The sequence below is a fragment of the Apostichopus japonicus genome, chromosome 19, assembly GCF_037975245.1.
Source record: "Apostichopus japonicus isolate 1M-3 chromosome 19, ASM3797524v1, whole genome shotgun sequence".
Taxonomy (NCBI): domain Eukaryota; kingdom Metazoa; phylum Echinodermata; class Holothuroidea; order Aspidochirotida; family Stichopodidae; genus Apostichopus; species Apostichopus japonicus.
Window position 1 is genome coordinate 26,939,819 of NC_092579.1, and position 18,626 is coordinate 26,958,444.

Consider the following 18,626-nt stretch of genomic DNA (forward strand, 5'->3'; position numbering starts at 1 on the left):
GGTGTCCCGCAAGGGCTTACATTCCCGTAAGCGCTTCCATATTTGCCTGAACCATTGAGTACAAGGGGAAAAAGCTTCTGAAGGTTAGATCTAAAAATAGTATATGTGTAATGTACCTTATGCATATGTGTGCGAAGTGATTGTACAGGAAGTGAGCGTTAACGTTTCCAGGTCATTCGATGTTTCATTACTGAGTGATACAGCAAGAAGAAAGAAATTTACGTCTACAGATTCGTTAACTGATTTAAGAAATTTGGAAGTAATCATGTTTTCGTCAAAAACGCCATTTGATAAAAATCTTGGTAAGTTGTTCCGAAAGATCCCAATGACATATATGCTTCTCAGTACCCAAAAGAACATCGTTGGCTATCCTAACACTGTCACTAGTGTTACACCACTTACAGTATTAAGTCAACGATGTTGTGTCAACATATTCTAGTTTAGGCCGTATTGTTATTGTCAGTATAACGTTAGGCCAAGTTCAGCCTAGGCTTAACATACAGTACAAGCTTTACAATTTGTCGTATGAATGCACACTGCTTTGTTAATTGAATCCTCCTAATTCCAAATGCAGCTCTGGCACTGGGGATGGTTTTGCTGTAGAAATCACAAGTTTTCAAAGGCTGTAGCCTAAGCTAATTTGGAACAGCAAATACTAACATTAACAAATAGATGATTGGAGACGAGCACTTAACTTAGGGCCTATAGGAAGTTAGCGTACTAAATAGTGCAGATCCAAAGCCGAGGAGCAGACGAAGAAGTACAGCATGTTTTAGGCCAAGAAGTCATTTGTAAGGCTTGGCAGTGTTTGAATTTTCTGCTGGTTTCTGTTTGGCTGCTGTTTCCCAACAAATCAGTGGAATAGCTTGACAATTTTTGTGACCAAACTGGGCTATATCATTGACAACTCATTTTCGAGAACACTTGTTGCTTAAATTTTTAATAAATAAAAATTGTTAAAGTGGAAATGGGTGACAAACATACTAATGGTGTGTATTTTCACTTGTATGTTTGTCACTTAATTCTGTTTCTTTGAACTTACAGATAAAGCTACCAGCCAACTTCTGTTTGAACCAGATTGGGATGCTACATTACAAGTCTGTGATTCAGTCCGGCAGCAGGATGTCACGTGAGTGCAAATATTTTCTTCACCACCCGGGAAATTAGACGGTTTTGAGGGGATATAATTCTGGTGTGCAAGATTGGCCATGGTTTTGATAATTTAGAAATTAGTGACTTTCTCAGTTTTTCCAAAGGAAGGGACAATAGAGGTCATTAATTTGTTTGTAGTAGGAACTTAAAATGTTTATAAGAATTTCTTTTCGCAGATGGTTGTGAATGAATGGAATTATTTGCCTTCAGGAGTCTTTTGTCCTTCTCACAGTGCCAATGGATTTAAGAATGCCGAACAGATGGTTCTTTTAAGAATTGAACAGGACTTGATGGGGATTTTTTGTCTCTCCTGCTCTTTGTCTTCTCCTAATCTAAATTAACTTGGGAAAGCTAACCAAACATATGTCATGAAGTACAGTGGCTGATAATTCTGGCAGTGGTACTATTGTTTTCAAAACACAATGATCATTTTTCTGTTTATAATTTACTTAAATGGATGAACAGTATGGTTTTCGTCTGGCTTTTAGTGCTGAATTTAGTATATTAAGACCACTTTCCTGTTTCACTTGGTAAAATAGAAAAAAAAGTTAGCTAGGCTATTATTGTTTTATATTATTATCAGCGAGGCTTTTATTAGATAGGCTATTATGAAATGAAGAATTAACTAAATCCCCCCTTTTGTTCACTCTCTTACAGAGCAAAGTATGCCTTGACACAGGTAAAGAAGAAGCTACAGGATAAAAACCCAAGAGTTGGGTTATATGCCCTTCAAGTGAGTTTGTAAATACTTTTTGTTCCTACCAAGAAACACACTAATCAATTGAAACTACATTTTTAATCTTGAGTATATTCTTTGGAGAAGAGTGAAGAATTTATTTTGTTAATTTTAAATTAATTAATTACCCCAGGAAAAGTTATTTTTATAGTAGTCCTCTTCTCATCTGCCATCATATTTTTACCCACTTTGTCTTCTTTCTCATTAAGGCTTTTAAGCAGATTTAATAAACACAAATGCAGCTTTAGGATGTTCAAAATGATGCTCTAATTTCTGATATAGAAAGTTGCCTACCAACATCTGATATGAATGTATTGTATTTTCCTTTGTTGAGTTTGGGTTTTATTTACTAACTTGAAGGAGTTTAAGAGAGCTTGAAAACGTGTGACTGTTTGTCTTAATATTCAACAAACTTACAACATACCTTTTCTTTTACCGTGTTCCCTGTGTGGGCTTTACTTTTTACTTTTTCAAAAAGAACCAGATGTGCTAACATTTGCATTGTTTTGGTCAACAGGTGTTGGAGTCTTGCATGAAGAACTGTGGAAATCCAATCCATGAGGAGGTAGCAACAGGTCCATTCATGAACGAGATGAAAGATTTGGTCAACGTAAGCTCTTTTAATACCCATGATACCCATATTAACCTCTTAAGTGAAGATTGGATTTCTAGAGTTCAAAATCTTTCTCCAATTATATGAAATATGAAGCAAATTTATCAGACCTTATTTTGTTTCAAAAGATTGCTAATTAGCAATTAAGTTAAAAGAATAAATAGTCCAGAGTTCTTTCATTTTGCTTTAAATTACCTCTGAAAGATATAACGATACTACGCCAAACTGGTTTGCTCATCATAGAAAGACTGAGAGAACGCAGATTGTTTGAGTATAATCCCAACTGCCAGAAGTTTTTAGCAGTAGGAACATGGCTGTGATGTGTTTTGCAGTGTATGAAAATATAGCTGAGGCCTCTTTTTGCTGGACCTTTCAAAATAACCCTTGTAGCCATTAGTATATATATATAATATTTTAGATTGTTTACCTGCATATAGGTTGTACTTGTTTGATATTTTCCAGGCCAAGAATTTCACAATTTAAGTCACCTCCTAAAGAATGCCAGTGGATAAATATCTACTGGCTAAAACCAAATGGAGTTTGTGTGATTGAAAAGGTCCTTAAAGCATTTGTTTGGTTATAATTGCATAAAATTGCTAAAATTAATCAATGGTAGACATTTTACTGTCGGTCCCCAGGGTTCCCGGGTAACCGTTCCCATCACTATTCTCTCGGATTATCAACGACGGTTAAAAAATTTGTCCCATTTCTAATATGATGCCTGAGTCAAACCTCCACTCCTGGTTAGTGAGTCAAAAATGAGTGAAATAAAAATGTTCATTTCTGATGATTACAGTCCTCCAATGATGCTCTGAAAAATAAAGCTAAGGAACTACTGCAGGCCTGGGCTCATGCTTTCAGAAATGAAGCCAAGTTGAAGATTGTTGTGGATACATTCAACCAGATGAAAAGTGACGGTAAAGTTAACTGCTCATTTTCTACTCTTTTTCTCTGTTTTCATATTTTTGAGTTTGGTTGGAAGCTGGTAAGAGATAGACAACTTGTTTCTACAGGCCTTTGGAGAACATCAGAAAGATTTTAATTCCGTTTGTAGTACAGTTTCTCCTACTACGGTATATGTAAATGAGCGATTATAACGATAGGCGTTTTCTTGTGTGGGCGTACATGTATATAGTGTAGCGTTAGGCTATGGTGCACTTGTATCGATGCATCGCTGTTTAATAACGTAACGGAGGTTTTTAAACGTATCGGGCGCGGCGCGTTGATTGTGTTGCGTGCGTGTAACTTGTGTGAGTGTGTGCGTGTGGTGTGAGAGAACTTTCTTGTGTTTGAAAATGTTTGGCAGAGCTTATGAATGAGGGAGTGAATACGGATGGTTGACCGGTCAACACTTGTGAGCGAGTGAGTACGTTTGAGTTATATGTGTATGTGTGAAGTGAGCTTGAGACTTGTAAGTAAATTATATTTTATATTTAGTTTGCTCCAGTTAATTATTATTAAATTATTTAAGTTTACCGTTAATCTTTTGTTCCTGCGTTATCTTTACAACTTCTCTCCCCTGAGTCATCATACTTTTGGGAGGGCACGCCAGTACGGAAAACCCCTAAACTTACATTGGTGTCAGAAGTGTTGGAGTACTGGCTTAGTTTTAAAGATTTCGCAGAGGCACGTACGTAATTTTAGTTAAAAGAAAAGTAAACAAGTAAAGTTGTTAGCGAATTTTATTCAAGATTTTATTTCAATATCGTATTAAATTATTAAATCATATTATAAGGAATTAAACAAAAAGGAAAAAAGGAAAGTCAGGGGGAGATGCAAAATCCAAGAAAAGTGGGAGGAAGATGTCTACATCATAGCTAAACAACCTAACCCGGACATACCAGTATATGTGATATTTCCTGAGAATGGAAAAGGAAAGAAACAAGTAATCCACAGAAACGAGCTGAAATTGTGCACCTTCCAGGAAGACATGAAACCGGACGATGATAAAAATTAAACGTCCCCAACCTGAAAGAAAAGGAAGAAGTCATGCATCCACTATATACTTGGAGGAGGCCAATCAAGAAAATCGAAGAGAAAAAGCCACAAGAAAATGCGGTTGAGAAAATAACAAATTCTACTCAAATAAGAAGATCCGAAAGGAGTAATAAAGGATTTCCGCCGCCACGTTTTGGAACTAATGCAATCACAACGGACACCACTGTCTTTGACCTGGGGTGGGTTTAATTAGCTCATTGATTAGTTTATTCTGAATGTGTGACAATTTTTAAGACAATTACAAATTTTAGGATGATTTTCTGATGCATCGATGCAAATTTGCCATAGACCTGTAAAGCTGTTCATATGTGTGCGCCGATACACGATGCATGCAGTGTTGTGGTTATTTATGAAATTTTTATTTTAATTATTTTATTCTAAGTAGTCCTTTTATGTGAGGTTTGATAAGAAGTGGCTGATCTCGATTACTACAATTGTTACGGACTCGAGCTCCGTTTGAGAGAGAAGGACTTTGAGTCAAACTGGCTGTCTAAGCCTAGGCATAAGTACCTACCTCCTTCTAGGTAGCGAGGAATGTGACTATTTTTAGTCTGTGTTTTAGGTGGAAAGAAAGTGTAAATGAGCGATTGTAAAGATTGACTAGTTTTAGACTTCAGGAGAAGTCTGCGTTTCAGGTGGAAAGAGTGTAAATGAGCGATTATAACGATAGGCGTTTTCTTGTGTGAGCGTACATGTATATAGTGTAGCGTTAGGCTATGGTGCACTTGTATCGATGCATCGCTGTTTAATAACGTAACGGAGGTTTTTAAATGTATCGGGCGCGGCGCGTTGATTGTTTTGCGTGCGTGTAACTTGTGTGCGTGTGTGCGTGTGGTGTGAGAGAACTTTCTTGTGTTTGAAAATGTTTGGCAGAGCTTATGAATGAGGGAGTGAATACGGATGGTTGACCGGTCAACACTTGTGAGCGAGTGAGTACGTTTGAGTTATATGTGTATGTGTGAAGTGAGCTTGAGACTTGTAAGTAAATTATATTTTATATTTAGTTTGCTCCAGTTAAGTGTTATTAAATTAATTAAGTTTACCGTTAATCTTTTGTTCCTGCGTTATCTTTACAACTTCTCTCCCCTGAGTCATCATACTTTTGGGAGGGCACGCCAGTACGGAAAACCCCTAAACTTACATATAGATACCAAAGATTTGATTTCTACATTTTGGCAGCTCAAAGTTTATGTAGATAGCATCACTAGGAATGGTTACATTTGATCATAAAGACTTTAAGACATATCATAACAATTTCCTGGTGATTTCAGATAGATAAAAAAATGCAGATAAGTGCAAGGCAAGTCATGTCAAGAAATCCCCATTTCACTCTGCTCATTTAAGATTGAAACAGGTTGTTCAACTTAAAGAACTTTATGGTTAATAAACAACAGAATGATATATTGGATTCTAATCTGTCAAAATTAACGTTAACAAGAGCTTTGATGAGCTACTGGAAGTGGTGTGGAGATTTATCATAGGAAGTACTTTCAATATTGTATCTGGCAATTACATGTGAATAATATAGCACTTCGTGTAATGAAGCACTTGGCAATTATTTCAACATTCTTTCTGCAGACGTCAAAAAGTGAGAAAAAAAGTGCATCGCCATGATTGTTTGTGATTGTTAAACGACACATAAGTGTAATAGAAACTAATTATGATTCATATATGTACACATGAATATTCATTTATTTTGGATGTATCATCAACAATAATGTCATTGTTTCTTTCTGGTCAGGTCATTCATTCCCAGAGTTGAAGGAGAGTGACGCGATGTTCGTAGCCGAAAAGGTATTATTTTATTGATAAATTTTTTTTCTAGATATTTTAAGCTGATTTTACCCAACAATTTTCAATCAAGAGTGTGTGTACTTTTCTGTATTTAGTTTCCTTGTAACAAAAGATTCCGTAGTGGATGTTTGGCTTCCATTGGTAGCGGACGACAGTCCAATGAAATAATTACAGAAAAAATAGGATTCTAAAGGTTGGCATTCAATTATCTTGTTGACACAAAAACTAAAATATGTAAGTGTTAAATTTGTTAAATTAGCCTATCTGCTGTCATCATTTAGGAGATTTATTTCTAAAGGTTACTGTTAAAGTGTGTTACTCTTTTACTCAAAATATAGACTGTTTCTACAACTCAAGAGGTAAGTTGATTGAATGTAATATAATATCTGCAGAACTGCCTCGACTTCTCACTAAGACTTCATTATTATTACTATATAAAACCAATACAACAAACCAATGTAAAGCCGCTGGTAGTCAGAAAGCAAAACCTCAGCTGTATCTCGGGTAAAGTAAAACATAAAGACACATAAGCTGCTCATATTTAAAGGATCACAGACTCTACTAATCATAGTTACAGATTTGCTCCAATCCACCCCTCATAGTCCACCTCCTATCCACCTGAGTTACCCTATTGATTCGTTTGACCAGCAGAGCCTTTTGGACACTTCATCTTTTAAGTCGCATCCTGAGAGTGATTTGTGGCCAGATGCAATAAAAAATGCAGCTCTAGTTTAATTAATTATTCAAAGATGGATATATTTTAGTTATATTAGGCTAACACTTTCTGGAGCATATCAGCTACTATGATAAACCAAGCAGTATCATGTTAGTATCATATTTATGTGGAGGTTTCATTTGTATTCATAAATTTTCAATTCTTGGTTGCTTCTTTGGCTTTCCTTGCAATGACACATAAGCTAACAGATACTATAGCTGCATCTCATGAATTCTTCTGCAAATGCTCATTTTGACATATATGCCGTCAGTAATCAGTATGTAAATATGTATATCATAGGGTATTTATATAGCCCATTTGCACTTTGAATGTTTTGTATGGTAAAATGAACTTGAAATGAAATTATAATGTAATGAAATTCAATTTTTCAAAGAAAAAAAATGAAATTATTATGGAAAATGCTTTGCTGGCAACTTGGGTACATTAATGCCATAATAAATGTTGAAATCCTGGAGAAAGGTTTGTTACCTTTCCGAATCATACGCCCACAAGGACAGATATATCTTTGCCTATCACACATTCAGGGTAAGGGATACTTTAACCTAGCCTACATTTCATATTATAATCTCTCAGCTTGTTAACTGTGCCTTTGCAAATGGCAAAGAAAAGCTTCAACAATGAAATGTAGTCTGCTACGTACATTGTATATTTTACAGTTCTGACATTTCTTCAGAATTTTGCATATTGTTATTACAAAATATTGATTTAAAAAACAGTTTTCTTCACTCACAGTTGTAAGTCTCTCTCTTCTTAATCTTCAGGCTCCCGACTGGGTCGATGGCGATCGTTGTTTCAACTGTAGAACCGAATTTGGGGTGATTCAGAGGAAGGTATGATCTCATGCAGCTGTCTCATGAACTATCTTAACAAGTTTTTAAAGCCCAGCTTCCCACCCTATACTCTGGTTATCAAAAATTGTGATTTCCATGGCTACTCTGACTGATCAATTTTTAAGGGCCCTGAAACCACCTAATGTTCAATCCCTGGGGATTTGACTGTTGGACTACACATTGATGGACTTGATTACAAGTTTGATTTGATCCCACATTTGATCGAAAGTTTCATGAACAACCTCATAGAAATTTATACATATTAAAACTTTGCTTGACAGGAAGGAAATCTACTGTCAGATTCTGTAGGAAACATAGTTGACAAATCCATTCTTCTTCCACTAACCAGCTCAAGAACACCTTTTGTAGGTTGTGGCTGATACTTTGGGAAGTGTAGGTTTAAATAATTTGAGTCACTATCAGGGGTCTGCTATCTTTGATGACTTACAATTAGATTGTTTTCTACTACAATGCTGATAAGCTCATTGCCAATCTTCTACAACAAAAAAGAGTTTATCTGGTTTTGGTGAACTTCTCTGGCAAACTCCAAAAATCATTGCCATTTATTATTTCCAAACTAGGGCAACCATCTTCTATTTTTTATTTTTATTTTAGAACAAGATGTATGATGTTACATAATGTGTCCTTCCTTATTAAAGCTCTGTTGGGCAATACTGGAAGGGATTAAATATGCATATTCATATATTTCTGTTTTCATCTGCCTTATAGTCAGACAAAAATTTAAGGGTATAACCAAGGCAAAATGTTCTTCCATAAGCAAAAGAAGTTCCTTCTCGTACAACCTTTGCAAAACAAGATCACTTCCCGCTGATATTTGGTAGTGAAGATGTAGATGATAAGAGTTATTTATCAATGGCTGGTTTGGTGTCCAGTTTTCTTTTCAGAGAAGTGAGACTGTAATGTTCAGCTTCCTTGATTTGGAGCAGTTTAAGACTATCGATATTGCAATGAACTTGTTTTTGGGTAGCTATCAGTGCTATGACCAATCATATTCATTGTAACAAAAGCTATTTATTTATTTCTTTTTTAATAGCTAGAGCTATTTGCACCTCCTGGTTTTCATTAAAATCAATGCTTACAACACTTTTTTGATTTTCATTTATTGAGGTCATTCTTTTGCATATTTAACGTATATATGTTTAATAGTTTGCTTTTGAATTTCTGGTATATAATTCTAGTCATGTGTGTCATATCGTAGACCATTCTTTGCTTGTTATCGGACAGTTTCCTTGATATATATTTTGGACCATATCTTATATTTATTGGTTGGTTTTCACAGCATCACTGCCGCCACTGTGGTCAGGTATTCTGCAGCAAGTGTTCCAGCAAGGAGAGCAACATTCCCAAGTTTGGAATCGAGAGACCCGTCCGAGTCTGCGATCCGTGCCATGGAAAGCTAACGGGGTAAAAATTCAAAAGCAAATTTTTAGTTTGTCTTACTTTTCATGTGAGAATTTAATAGCTGGGAATTGTAGTGATATGGAAGTGTGACCTGTTAATTGATCCTAACGACTTCTTCTACAAATGCTTCTGGGATAGTCGACCTTGGAAACTGAGGTTTTTCTTGCACTGTTTGTAAATGTAGTGATGGGTAGCAACTTAAAAACTTTTGACATCGTTAGTAGGAGGATTTACCCGGACTCTTACATTCCGAGTAGTTAGGTAAAACACTATCATGTATCGTTAACTTGTGACCCCTTCATCGCCATGCCATCGACGCTGGTAAATCGAGATTTGCTTCTCAGACTGATACTACCATCCTTCTCAACTGGGGGGGGGGGGGGGGTTTGTAAGGGCAAAAAGAGGTCTTTAACATCTGAAGGGTACTGTTAACATTTTACCGACTTTATGCTGTCAAGATGGTCGAAAAATATCCACATCTTGCAAAGGAAATTAACATTTCCCACAACTTTGGTGGGACTTAGGTCGTTTGGTGGTTCTATGTCTGGGAGGGCATGAACATGGTCAGTAGATGACAAAAAAAGAGTTGAATAAACAAGGTGTCACAACACAGGACTCTGTTTATATTTACAGGAAAGGTGGCTCGGAAGGAGCACCGGCCGGGGCGGCTGAAAACGATCTGCCTGCTGAATACTTGAATAGCCCCCTCTCACAGCAACCACAGGTAATCAGTTTGAAAACTTCAATTAAAATCTGCTAGCTTTAACCATCACTGAAGTCAAGGAAAGAGCTTTCTTATGAATTGAATCTCAAGGGAATACAACAGAAAATACATGGCATGTGTCTTGATTCTCTTGTTAAAGTTTATTGGGCTGTTGTATATCGTGAGCTGAAAATCATCCAAACTATTGTTGGCGTGTCTTTTCTACAAATTATGGCCATCAACTCCTGCATGGTTTTGCTAAAAGTTTAATTCTTCAGCATTCAAGAAACAATTACTATACAGCCACTATCCTTAATGATTGGTTTTTAATTATTTCACTTTGACTGCTTTCCAACTGTGACATGATTTATCAATGGCCAGTAATTGAAGTTGTTCATTAATTCTGACCCAAGACCTCTGACCTTTCCCAGGTGCCTCAAAAGAAGAGTGAGGATGAGTTGAAGGAAGAAGAGGAACTGCAGCTAGCCCTTGCTCTGTCTCTTGATGAAGCAGAAAATAAACACATCGTAAGTCATCCATTCCCCCTTCTCTACTTTCTCCACAATTCATCCTCTGTCGTCGATCTCAAAATATTATAGGATTAAAAAAACAAGAAAATTTGGAAGAGCAAAGATGTTATTGACTAGTGGATGAAAATGGGTAATATATCTAACATAGAAAAGCAGACAGTGATTGTTTCCTTTTTGTTGTTGAAATGCATCCAGCTGGTTTCATACATGAAATGAAAGTTACATGAAGAAACTTACCTAATGTTAAGCAATCTTGCATTGACTCTCTTGTTAGGATACCGATGTAGGTTTGTGTCTCTGTGTGTCATACTTTAAGAGATATATTGTAATTTGTCTTTTGTTTTGTTAGATTAAAAAAGAGAAGGGTAAAGGAAGTACCACAACCTCTGCTCCGTCTGCACCCAGCTCAACGTACTCTGCTCCTCAGGTGAGCGGAAAACTCTCTAGTCTTACAGACCCCAATCCCCAGCCCATCCGAATCCATTTTCACTTTTGTTTTTCACCTACTGAATGAAGAATTTTAAATCCCATTTCCATGAAGTTGATATCACAACTTCCCCTGTTTCCATGGTAACAACTTCCCAAGGCTTTCACTCATGGGTTCCACTTCTTTTTTCATTTGAGAACACTAGTTTGTTTCGTTTTCTTACTTTCCATAATTATATATGATGATATTATTGTAGAACATTTCCCAGTTGACAGTGTTCTGTCATAAATGACTGCTTGATATTTAAATTTTCGTTTCTAGTAACTTGTATGAAGTGTTGCTACCAAGCCCATACATACTATTAACTACCAAGCCCATAACTACTATTCAGTAATGCTCAGATTTATTAGAAAATTACAATATTCCCTCAGATTTATCAGAAAATTACAATATTCCCTCTTTCTTCTGTAGAGTTCTTCTTCAGCCCCTGCTTTCGAGCAAGAACTGGACCCAGAGGTAATCTATGGTCTTTTTTTTTAATAATTAATTTCTCTTTGCTTTTTTTCGCTAATATTTATCGTTTGAAGGTTTTATTCCACACTCTTTCTATAGTTTGGTCTTTACTCTTTCAATGTATTGTATGATCCTTGGAGAAAAAAAATGCAGTGGAAAAGTTTGACAGTGTTTTTGTCAAAAGCTTGGTTCACAACTGACTGGTGCAAAAAAGATTTGTATGGGTAGGAATTCAACCATCCTAATCCTACAATGGACATATTGTGTAACATAACAATGGTAGATAGAATTTTACAAACATGTTGCAATTCTCCCATCGTTGTGATACCCTTCAAAATGTTGGTGTATAGTGGCTTTTTGTGTTGTTTATGGGGGGGGGGGGGGTGGGGCGAAGGGAAGGGAGTGGGATGAGTTTGTGAAACTTCGATGAAATAATCCCTCGTTACTGCAGTTTGTTAGCTTAATCGGTTTTTAAGTGAAGTATAAAAGCAATGGAATTGAAAAACGTCCAATTTGGTTTGTCTCTTTCAGTTGGCTCGTTACCTGAATCGCAACTACTGGGAGTCCAAGCACGACGAGGGGCTCGCTGGAATGACACCTTCTGCTCCGGGGGTGCCTGCAACAGCGCCACCTATATCCCATGCAACAAACTCAGAGCCTATCTACGCCCAAAGCGGCCAAACCCAATCTGTAAGTCGTCCATTCCTGTTATCAATTTATATCACATATATTCATGTTCACCACTTCTTTTTTATCCTTGCAAACATTTCTAATGCACAATGAGTTTCAGGTTTCTGACATAACTTTGATTTATAACAATATTTGTTGTCACTTGAGGAGTGTTGCCTACTCCAATTTAAAGCAGCTTATTGTGTTGATTTGATAAAGCTGTTGAAGCTGTTTTTATACTAAAATCTCAAACCTCAAAATCAATAGAGTTCATTAGTCAACATTCAATTGAAATTTGAAATGTTTATGTATCTTGCAACTGTGTTTCATATAATGCTATGAAAAGTGTCCAGATGACAAAATTTTGAGAATTTAATCAAGTTCTTTAATTCCTTACTCATGAAACTTCATTTCGCCAGGAAAATCTCCACGAGTACCTTGGTATGATCAATTCATTCTTTATTTCAAGTAATATTCGGCACATAGAAAACAACTGCGGACCGAAGGTAAAATAGCTGCTCTGAACATAATTTTTTTTTTTATTAATTTAGTTTGTGTTTATAATTTTTTTTTTTACAGGAGGTGCAGCAGAACGGGGACGAGGATGACGACGAGCAGCAGTTTATCCGAGCAATGTCCGGGAGCATCGACGTCCTCGTGAACCGGATGAGGAGCGATTCCTCGAGAGGCAGGAGCATCGCCAGCGACACCACCGTACAGGGTCTGTTCCAGACTCTGCACCACATGCACCCCCGCCTGCTGAAGATGATGCAAGAGAGGGAGGAGAAACGAGGTGAGTAAATAAACTCTGCTAACACTTGGAAAAGTTGTTGCTTTTCAGGTTCCTGTAGGTCTTGGAATGTGAGGAACGAGATTGATTTATGGAGATGATTGGTCGTTTTTTGTTGTTTTTATTAATGACATTCCATTACTGGTCATATTAACACAAGTTGCTAAGTGCAGTGCTGTGTTAGTTTATAATTCTAGGAAGTGTCTCTTTGGAATCATAAGGGCTGGTTCTTAGCGTCACTCATTAATGTCATTTTACATATTTGGATCGGTTGGAGGTAGTTTTGTGCTGAAACAAATATATAAAAATATTTATGTTGGTGCCCTTTTTTGAATTTTTTATCGTGTTCTATGAACTTGGTTTATGGGATATGCAAGAGTTGCTAGGAAGTGATGTATGAGATGAAAAGAAGTGTTTGCTGCAAGAACACACAGCAGGCAAGATGAGAGAGAGAATGAGCTGAGGCAAACTAGGTGTGTCTGGTGTATAGTGTGGTGTGAACCCTCACTGTTATGGAGTGTGGAATAAGGGTAAGCTAACTATTCTATGCAGAACTTAACCTCAAGAAGATTGGGTGGACCAGACAAAGTTGGAGTTGGGGATGTGACAGTGTTTTCTACTACATAGTAAAGAATAATGGGTGTGTAGGAAAAATGGGAGGGGGAGAGGGGGGGGTGGTTGCAAATGAGAATGGGAGGTTGTGAGGAAAATTTCACCTTGCATTTCAACCATTGACAGTGCAGCCACCGAAAGACAGTTTCTTATAATCAACATCTCCTTGTGTGTAAACTGAGAGTAACATATCAAAAGTTGTAAGAGATAGGAATCTATATATAACTCTTCCTGTATAACAAAATATATGCCACAGATAAAGATCCATATACAACAATGTTATATAACTTACCATCAATTTTCTTATATATGTTACCCTATGGCATGATAGAGCACTCCCAGTGTGTCTGAGAGGGGAACAGGGATCAAGAGGGTTATTTGATAACAAAACTCTTGTGTGATTGGTTTTCATCTTGACCTTGATTTCAGCTCAAATGGAAGCTCTCCAGGATAAGTTGGCTCAGATCCGAGATGCAAGGGAAGCACTTGACGCTCTGAGAGAAGAGCACAGAGAGAAGCTGAAGAGAGAGGCAGAGGAGGCCGAGAGGCTTCGACAGATTCAGATGGCACAGAAGTTGGAAGTGATGAGAAGGAAGAAACAGGTTTGTTTTTTAGCAATTCCATCTGTGTTTGTTTGATTGACTAAATGATATAAAACCTTAAAATATCCGGAATTAAATCGCATCTCTTCACTGACGCAGTTCCAAGTTTTATCAAATCAGATTTGAGGTTGCTTTGAAGTCAACCAGTGTACACTGTGTGGCTTCTCATTGTTACATAGGGATGTCATAATAATCAGAGGTGGATTAAGGATTTTAAAATACGAGAGGGTGTGGCCCTAGGGTCATTGAAGCGGACACCCAAATAGATTGGACGGATGCAAAATCATAAATAGAAACACATTCTCTACTCGCGTTCCTTTTTTGTCAAAACTAAATGAAGTACACAAGATGGATGTGCATTTAGCTATGCCAAGCTTTTACTTTAGGCAACCACTATTCCTAGTACCATTATTCCGTGTCTGTCCCAGACTTCACCAGAGCAAGCCATTCGAAGGACACATTTAACTAATACTAGCAAGTTATTGCTTGGCTGGGTGTTAGGTCACTGGGTGCATTGTTTTTCAATGAGATATCTGTTACAGAGTATTCAGGTCAAGATATGTGTTCTTGTTTGTCCGAGTAATGTTTCAAACATTATGTTTACTCTCTCAGTACACCAAGGCAGGGCAAAGTGAATCATGCATGGGTGACGTTTATATTTGGAAGTTTCATTTGCCGCATCTTTCAAATGGGCCAAAACTTTAGGGAAAAAGTAAATAGTCAAGATTGTTTAGTAATTATTGGTGAAAAAAAAAGAAGCAACTTTTAGGTAGGTATCAGTTTGCCGTGGTAACTAGGAAATGCATAACAAGGCTGTTAAAACATGTGATTATAAGAAAACAAATGAAATATAATTATCAATTTAGGAAACATTTATGAATATTCAATATGCAATTTTTTTTTTTTTTGTATTTTTTTTTGTAGGAGATGTTGCAGATGCAACAGCAGAAAGCACTGATGAGGATGCAAGAGCAGGAAAGGGAGAGACAGATTTGGCTGGAGCAACAACGACAACAGATGCAGATGAGACAAACACAATACACCTTCCTCCCTCAGGGACTGCCAGGCCAGCAGCAGTTTCCACCGGAGGTAAGGCCCCTTTTATCCCTTGGTTGCTTTAATATTTTGATTAGAAGAAGTGGTATTGTTTGGGCAGTAGAAACTAAACTGCTTCCAAGGGGTGGGGGGGGTGAGCACCAAAACATTGCCATGTGAGAGAGGTAATTAAAAAATTGTGGTTAACTTATTCAGTTAGTTTACTGTTAAAAAATTTATGGAATCTTTTTCCCACTCTCCTTCTCCCCATGGCAAAAGTGATGTCCAATAGTGATTTTTCCCAGAACCCCTTTTAGTGTCATCTGCATTGGTTTCTGAAATATTTGTATATTTCCCTTCGTATGGTGGTGCTTTAACCATCATTAAACATCACCAACTTTATGAGTACACAAATACATTTATGAACACACTTCTATTGCTGAATGTTGTATGCTGCCACCTAACATGGCTAACATTTATTGTTTTCTTATCAGTATGGGTCACCATCTCACATGCACTATGGTGCTCAGCAAGGATACCCCAGCGGTCCTCAGCCTGGCATGGAGGTCCCTGTAGGACAACCTCCTTCAGGATACCAACCTGGTATGTATCAACAGCCTCAACAGAAACCTCCAGGGCAAGGGGGCATGGAGGGCCAGTACCAACCGGGGCAACAGCCACCACCACAGGGGGCATTCCCACCAGGCCAATATCAACAGCAGGAAGGCTACACGCCATTGTCGTCCGTTGACTACCAGGCCGGTGCACCGGGACAGAACCCATACAGCATGCAAGGAATGCAGGCAGCTCTGCCCAACCAACCACCTGGCATGCAGCAGCAACAACAACAGCCACCTCCTCCCCCACAGCAAACTATACCACAATCTCAGCAGCAGCAGCAGCACCACTACCAACCAACCACCACTGCACCACAGTATGGTGTGCCACCTGGTCAGCCACAACAAGTCCCAGGTGGGGCCCCCATACAACAGCCACCACCCATGGGTTACCAACAACCCAACATGGGGTACCAAGGAGGGTATGGACCACCTGCGGGACAGATGCCTCCACAGGGACAGATTCCAATACAGGGCCAAATGCCTCAACAAGGCCAGGTACCCCCTCAACAACAGCAGCAGGTGCATGATAGACCAGAAGAAACACTCATTTCATTTGATTAAATATTTGGTATGATTTGCTACTTTTATCATAATGATAGCTTTTACATGGGTAGTTATGAAACAATAACAGCAGAGATGTGAATCGCATGAGACATTGAGATAAAGCTAGTATCATGTTGAATAATAGAATTGGCTAAAAGGTGTTGGTTGGCATACGTGAATCACTTTAAAACTTTGAGCAGAGAAACAAGTCTGCAGTAAACAATGCTCGTTTTGGAAAGGAAGTTTCATAATCAAACTTTGAAAGCCATTCAGTAATTTTTTTTTTAAAGTTTTCATGCAATGCTTATGCTTTGGACTGTTACATATTAGATGTGTTTTACAAGCTGCTACCCATTTCACAAGAAATCATCATACTGAAAAAGATATCCTTAATTCAGCTTGATTTTGAACAGTTAGCAAAGCAAGATGGAAGATGAATGGGCATTGGATCCATTTGTTGACATTGGAGTATTGTCTGGCATTACAGGATACTGTGATATCGTCAATACATCCACACAGGGACAGATACAGTGTTGTTTGACTTGTAAGTACACTGTTGTGTGTAACAGTTGAGTGGTGACTGCTTTGCTTGTCAAGATGATTGATATCCATTTGTTATCTGAAATCACACAGTGCACACCCCAATCGGCTAGCGATCAGTTGATCACACTGATAGCACAAATGGTTAAAGCGGCTGGTTTGTACTTGGAATGTAACAACTCTTGGCATACAAATAGCTCGGTGGAGGGAATAATTTAGAGTCTTAAAACATTCAAAGTGTTAAATTCTGGAGAGAAAGGAAGACCAGCCATAATGGACTCGTTTATTAAATTATGATTATTATTATTATTATTATGATTCACAATTAAATTAATAGTGAAATGCAACCAGCAGCTTTAAAGATAATTGTCTGTTTTTTGTTGTTGTTTCTTTTTACCCCAGAGTTTGTGTCCACGCTAAGGTTTCATTTCATGCATACTGGTGACTAAGATTCAACAACTCATTTTGCGTAATACCTAGCATATTCTGCTGATACATCGTTGCATGCTTTTTACATTTATAAAATCATTCGCTGAGACCACTTTTCTTATTTCATGAGGCCGAATAATTTCCAGCTTTGCTAAAAACTGTCTGGGTAGATTAAAAAAATAGAAAAAGAGCAAAACATGTCTTTGTTAGATCAGGATTGGAGCGAAGAATGTTGTTGCCCTTACAGTGTCTTTCTAACCGAAAGTCAAATGATAAGTCTTGCATAAACTTAGCAGCCATCAAAAGAAATTGTTTGAAAAACAGATCAGGTTGTTGATTCTTCGACTCTCAGCAATAGTGATGGATGGAGAACTGAGTTGTTCCTTTTTTCTCAGATACCGCATATCAATGATCTCTGTATTCTGTTTAATCTGTTTCCAATATGTTTTGTGTAGCCTCTCAACAGTGTATTCATTAACATGTAACAATTTTCTGAAGTTGTCTTTAAAGCTTCCCATACCTGGATTATCATTTATCAAGCAAAGCACAACTCTTAACCAATTTTTTTTTTTTTTCATTTTTTTTTTACAGAAAATAGGTTATTTGTTGAATTAGAAAGGAAATTTCACAAACTGATTTAGCAAGAAATGGTCACAAATTAATTTTAGGAATTATACTGCATTTCGACTGAGTTAGAAAGTTAATTTCAGATATGGCCTTTATCCTCCAATAACTATTTTTCCTGTCAACATCTTCATGTGATTCTTTGAAAGTCCAGAATGGAATAAGTTGGTTACCATTTATCTTTCTTATTGGTATACACAAAGAGGGTGGAATGAAGGGAAATATTGAGATGCGTGAAGTATTATTAAACAATAACCATTTGTTGAAATAAACTATTTGGTATGTGGTATTTTAATCAAAGGAAATGGAAAATTAAGTTTTAATAGACGTCCCAGTTTAATGTGTTGCATCATTGTCATAAAGGAAATTAAATTAAATAAATTTGGAATCAAATACATATATATAAATATTCGTTTACAAAGTTAATCATCTTTTGTTTTAACCTATTGACAGTGTCATAGTCAAGCTCCCCCCCCCCCCCCAGTACCTTGAGATTCAGAGTAACAACTACAACAGGCTGAGTACTTGTTTTTCAAGTACCAGTGTCAGAACAATGCGTTTTACTAGTACTCTTTCATCTGAGTACATATGAGTTATGAAACAGACAAGAACATTATGCTTATTACTGCTCCTCGGTCATCAATGTTAGTGAAAGATGATCAATTTGTTGCATGCGACGACGTTGCTTGGATCTTTTCACCGTTTGCC

The 18,626-nt window shown here is 37.3% G+C and overlaps 1 protein-coding gene across 2 annotated transcripts; it reads left to right on the forward strand.

The window, feature by feature from the left end:
- The first annotated feature begins 135 nt into the window (after positions 1-135).
- LOC139959583 (hepatocyte growth factor-regulated tyrosine kinase substrate-like) lies at positions 136-18,327 on the forward strand. Of its 2 annotated transcripts, XM_071957301.1 has the most exons (18): positions 136-302; positions 1,045-1,129; positions 1,810-1,885; positions 2,406-2,498; positions 3,298-3,418; positions 6,241-6,293; positions 6,632-6,652; positions 7,791-7,859; positions 9,160-9,284; positions 9,915-10,005; positions 10,416-10,511; positions 10,864-10,941; positions 11,413-11,457; positions 11,986-12,144; positions 12,703-12,916; positions 13,955-14,127; positions 15,052-15,216; positions 15,657-18,327. In XM_071957301.1, exons 1-18 carry the CDS (start codon positions 266-268, stop codon positions 16,341-16,343), a joined length of 2,388 nt encoding a protein of 795 aa, XP_071813402.1. In that variant the 5' UTR covers positions 136-265; the 3' UTR covers positions 16,344-18,327. The 2 variants fall into 2 exon arrangements, with proteins under 2 accessions (XP_071813402.1, XP_071813403.1); XM_071957302.1 differs by lacking the exon at positions 6,632-6,652 and having other exon boundaries at positions 137-302.
- Positions 18,328-18,626: the final 299 nt, after the last annotated feature.